Here is a 5,450-nt window from a genome sequence, read left to right as displayed (position 1 = left end):
TTGTAGATCAGATCGGCTGGTTTTCCGCGAACGACGCCGTCGTGATCGACAACAAGGCTTTAAGCCCCTCCTCCCCCCCCCCCCCCCCCACCGTGACATCATCGACATGGGGTGAGTCGTCGTCGTCGTCATTTCTGTAGAATCGGACAAATACTGGCCACACAGTCGCGCAAAACACGGTCATACACACGTATCAAACAATAGCATGTTCTGTGTTTTCTGTCCGTGTTTGATGGGGAGGCCTCGATGCTCGTCCAATGGGAGTTAAGTCACATGGTTTTGACCAAACATTTGTGTTTGATGGTGTTCTGTTTGATGGTGTTCTGTCCCCCCCCCCCAAACCATGTGACTCCCATTGGAAAAGCATTGTGGGCGGCCATTAAAAAAAGAAAAAAAAAAAACGACCAAACATTAGTTTGATGGTGTTTGATATGTGTGTATGAGAGGCCAGGGCGTTTGGTCAACCTTTGGTCAACCGCGGCCACAGTCTTACACGACAACGGCCAGCGGCGGGAGTTTGGTCAACAAACAAACACGTAACGATCCATAGCAGCTTCGGTTTAGTTCACCATGTCGTGCCTCATTGGCGGTCTGTCCAGGAGACAGTCTGGGTGCGGTAGGGAGTTCTCCGCTGTGTTCATGGTAGGGGACGGGGGAGGGGGGGCGGGGGAGGGGCATTAACTATTCTCTGCCTATCAGGTCACAACTGGGACGGGCCTGAGGCGGCTCAAGCTCCGCCTCCGTCGCGGTCTAAAACTATAGGGCGGAAGTCCCACCCACCCCGGGGCATAAAACTAGTTTGCGTCATAAGTTAGCCAAAGCTTGCCTGCTTGCCTAGCACTGCCAGGAGGCGCCCAGCGGCATCTTGGGAACCTGGATGTGCATCTCCACGGGCCGGTCCGCGGGCCGGTCCCGTCGGTACGTCACCGTCTTCTCCGTGGTGGTGGGGACGTACGCCAGGTCCTGGAGAAAAGAAGCAAAAACAGACACGTTCTTATAGAGGGTAGAAAGTTCATAGAGGGTATGCGCATGCATAAAGTGAATGGCAGATAGAGTGGCAAATCGAGTGGCAAAAGTGAGTGAAGAAGTGAATTTAAAGTCATTTAATGCAATCAAATAGGACTTTTCTGTTTGGATGTCTGGGCTGTGAAGACCAGAAAGTATTCTTTTTGCCACACAGGTCCCTCAGGTTAATGTCAGAATACTGATATAATATTAGTTTACAATTCCACAACATTGCAAACATGACCCGCTTTCATTACTTCAGTCTAAATTAGTATAGCTCATTGCTCAACACACGTATAATTAAAGGCATTTGAAATTACATGAAAAATGTTAATTTTCAGGATTTCAATTCGAATATAGCAAAAGAAAATAGCTGATCTACAAGCTGAACTTGTACTTGTTTGAACTTGTACCTAATAGACCTTTTAAACTCACTCCCTTTAAATGACTTCATCGTCCGCCCACTGTTCGGAGCGTAACTCATATCGTTGTCGAGTGTTTCCAACAGCGCGGCCGTTTCACTGCACACAGCGGTGGAAAGTAACTAAGTATATTTACTTAACCTATTCTGACCTGAGATCAGATTCTAAAAAAAAATCTTCTACATCCTGACAGTTTTCTGAAAAAGCTATGTTTCTATGTCAGTCGTTCTTCGATTTTTCAAAAATAGCAGACCTACAAGCTCATATCGATATGAGCTTGTAGATCTGCTATTTTTCAATAGCTAAAGCATGACATGATGCTAACACCAAAATGGGTTCCTGTTCAGAATGGGTTTTAAGCACTGTACCAATATATTTCACTTAAAAAAAAAACCTTTGGTCATTTTATCGTCTACTCTGGCTTATGTGAACACCCCAGACCGTTTATAAGTTGTTCGATTCAGTATTTAGATATTTTATATTCATTTTAGCTGCCCCGCACCCTTCCTATAGAGTATAGACAAACCCATTGTAACATCAAACTCCATTTGAGGGAAGTTAGGGAACCCCTTTTGGTGTTTTAAACATTGTTATAATTTAGCTATTGAAAAATAGCAGATCTACAAGGTTACAGCAGAGCTTGTGGATCAGGCTATTCTCAGAAGATTTGTATTACATTTGAAAACTTTGAAATGGCACATTATGCATGATGTTTGTGGTACTTTAACCCATTCTGACCATTTAGACTTTCTGATAAACCCTCTGTGTCAGCGGTGCTCGACCTTTTTCATGTCAAGGACATGGGCGGAGCTTGGGGGGGTGCAGGGGGGGGGGCACTGCACCCCCTGGCATTTTTTTTTTTTTTAATTATTATTTTTTAAACTTAACTTCTGGCTTCTGACTGTAGTTTGTAATCATCTCTCTTATCATGATATGATGACTCGCTGTACGGCTGTAGTGCATGTGTGTATATGTGTGAGCTGCTGTACTACCTAAATAACTAATTTTTAGGGGTTAGGGCATTGTAAAAACGCTAAGATAATAAAGTAAAGGTAAAAAAAAATTGCGCGCGCACACTTTGGAATATATTGTTCCAGGGACCCCCCCCAGAAGCAAAGATTTGAGTTAAAAACGTTCGCTCTGAAAGATGTGCGCCACATTTTCAGATTTGTCAAAAATAGCAGATCTACAAGCTCGTGATGAGCTTTGTAGCTTGTAGATCTACATTGTGATGCCAATACTTTTGCACTCTACTACTCAAGTACATTTGAATTCCGCACTTTTACTCGTAAAACAGAGCATTTCTACATTGCAGTATTGATACTAACACCAAAAGGGGAACCCCTTTTGGTGTTAGTATCATGTCATGCTTTAGCTATTGAAAAATAGCAGATCTACAAGCTCGTATCGCGCCACCGAGTGGCGCACTACGAGCTTGTAGGTCTGCTATTTTTGAAAGTAGAAGAACGACTGACATAGAAACATAGCTTTATCAGAAAACTGTCAGGATTTAGAAGACATTTTTAGAATCGTTCCCAGGTCAAAATGGGTTAAGTAAAGTACTTTCCCCCCCTCACCACTGCCTGTCCACAGCACTGGTACTGTAAGTTAAGCTTAAACAGTGAAAAGACGCGGTGGAACGTAAACGTTTTGTCAACGGAAGTTTTCCCTCCGTCTCCAAGGAGCCGCGCCGTGCGTGCGTGCGTAGCCGTGACCTCGACAGGCTCCGCTCGTTAAGGACAAAGTGATTAACTCTGGGAGCAGGGAGGAAATGTTAAACCCAGCTGAGGAACGGCTCTGGGTCTCTGAATGCTGTCCAGTGAACAGCGCAGCGCACCCGCTGCTAGGAGCTATAGTGTTGCCAGACCTTGCGACGGAAATAAGCGATCATGCAGGGTCTGTGAAAACAAGGCCCAAAAGGAGCCACGTATACTCTACAACATGAGCAATTCAAATCTAATATAGTAAATATACGCGATGGGGGATCGTGTGGACAAAAAAACAGGACATGAAAATGTTTGACAATCACTGGTTTGAATAACATTTAGGAAACAGGCCTAAATCACACCAGTGCAACTCCTTGCAACAAAACAGTTTTAAAGGTATCTTCAGTGATTTCACTTAATTCAAATATCACTTTTCTTTTGTTGTGATAATCCTCCCTACCGTAGAGTGTGCTGACCCATATAAGGAGTTCCTCCCTGTCCCCAGTTCAACCCCTGGGGCCCTTTTCTGAAACTAAGCCCTGCCCTACACACTTCCACTTGGTTTGAGCACAGATATATAAATAATAGACGGCAGCGGGATTCCCCTCGCCTCCAGCGCCGTCTCTATTATTCATATATCTATGCTCAAACCAAGTGGAAGTGCGTAGGACGAGTGGCGAAGGGGCTTAGTTTGCAAAAAAGCTTTGGTTTCGTTTTTTGGCTAGAGGGCCCATTCTTCATCCAATCAGGATAGAGAGGGGCCTTCCTCCAATCATAATCGAGCAGAGGCAGGCTTGGTGTGTGTGCTGTTGGCCTGTCGTCGTCCCCCCCCCCCCCACTGTAGAACGTGTGCATGTGCACATCTTGTTACCGGGCCGGACCGGGTTTTCTTTTCTCCAAATCACTGAATGCTCCTTTAACCCCTTTGGTGTTTATGCATTATGTTATGCTTTAGCTATTTAAAAATAGCAGATCTACAAGCTCATAGCGCGCCACCGAGTGGCGCGCTACGAGCTTGTAGGTCTGCTATTTTTTGAAAAATTCGAAGAACCCCCTGGGAAATAGCAGTTCTAAAACGGGTAGTCCCAATACTTGATTCCGATTGGCTGGTTACCGTCACGTGACCGGTGTAAATTCCACCGATAACCCACACCTTCGATCACTGGGGCTATACTTGCCGAGCAAAACAAGCTGCTCGCTCTGGTGGCGCAAAGCGTAGCTACTGTTGTGAATTTAATAGTTTTATTAGGTTAATATTGCTATATGTTTGTAACCGTTTTAGAAAAGCAATAAGCCACTCGAGGCCCTGCAGCTTACCGGGTATTTTACACTGGCTGGGAGGGTGGGCAGACCCGAGGCGCAGCCGAGGGTCTGCCTGAGACCTCTCGTGGCTTATTGCTTAACTCAAATCTTTGCTTCTGTTATACTTTAGCTATTGAAAAATAGCAGATCTACAAGCTCACTTGGAACTTGTAGGTCTGCTATTTTTAACTCACGTTTTTAACGTGAGTTAACGTTTTTAACTCAAATCTTTGCTTCTGAGGGGGTTCCTCATGGAATAACATATATTGAGTTGGGGGTCTTATCATTTTTGGGGTCTCTGACATGACATATATTAAAGCCCTATAGTCTCAGCCATTATAAAATACACTGTAACCTCACTGCTCTTGTGGTTTATTGCTGTAATATCTCCATGCTCTGAATGGTTACTGGTTAATGATGGCTGTCTACTTGTCTCGTGCTGAGCAGCCAGGGAGGAAAATGTATAGCAGAGCCAAATTAACTGCCAAGATACATTATTAACCCATTCTGGGCGGGCATTTTGGTGTCAGCATCATGTCATGCTTTAGCTATTTAAAAATAGCAGATCTACAAGCTCATATCGCGCCACCGAGTGGCGCGATACGAGCTTGTAGGTCTGCTATTTTTGAAAAATTCGAAGAGTGACTGACATTTTTAGAATCTGATCTCAGGTCAGAATGGGTTATAATCAGACCAGTGTGTGTCCGGCGGAAACCTCGTATGAATCTGATCTCAGGTCAGAATGGGTTAATGCACACTGCCAGCCTCCTCCTCTGCTGGCCTGGGAAAGGGAAGGGACTACCGCGTGCCAAGAGAGTCACTGTAGCCGCTCCATTACACCTGGCAGCGGGGATGAACTCCAACCGCAGGAGAGCGTGACCTCTGAATGGTCTTCCTCTAAGTTCCAAGTCCAACCAGTAGGTGTCACTATAGTGCCGAGACACATATGGACCCTGCAGCAGGCTTCCCATGCACCTGTAAACAACAGTGCCTGCGGTGGCCGAACGGTTTGCGG

The 5,450-nt window shown here is 45.2% G+C and overlaps 1 protein-coding gene across 1 annotated transcript in view; it reads right to left on the bottom strand.

Moving 5' to 3' along the window:
- Positions 1–834: 834 nt before the first annotated feature.
- The window catches only part of itgb8 (integrin, beta 8), a gene marked incomplete at both ends in the record, with an annotated part of 56,272 nt that continues 51,656 nt past the window's right edge, over positions 835–5,450 (bottom strand). The window contains one exon of the mRNA XM_083783732.1: positions 835–963. Within this exon, the coding sequence (XP_083639858.1) occupies positions 835–963 (129 nt within the window). The remainder of the gene's footprint in view (positions 964–5,450) is intronic.

Source organism: Protomyctophum parallelum (assembly GCF_964188405.1).
Source record: "Protomyctophum parallelum genome assembly, chromosome: 1".
NCBI lineage: Eukaryota > Metazoa > Chordata > Actinopteri > Myctophiformes > Myctophidae > Protomyctophum > Protomyctophum parallelum.
This window is presented reverse-complemented; position numbering and strand designations above follow the sequence as displayed.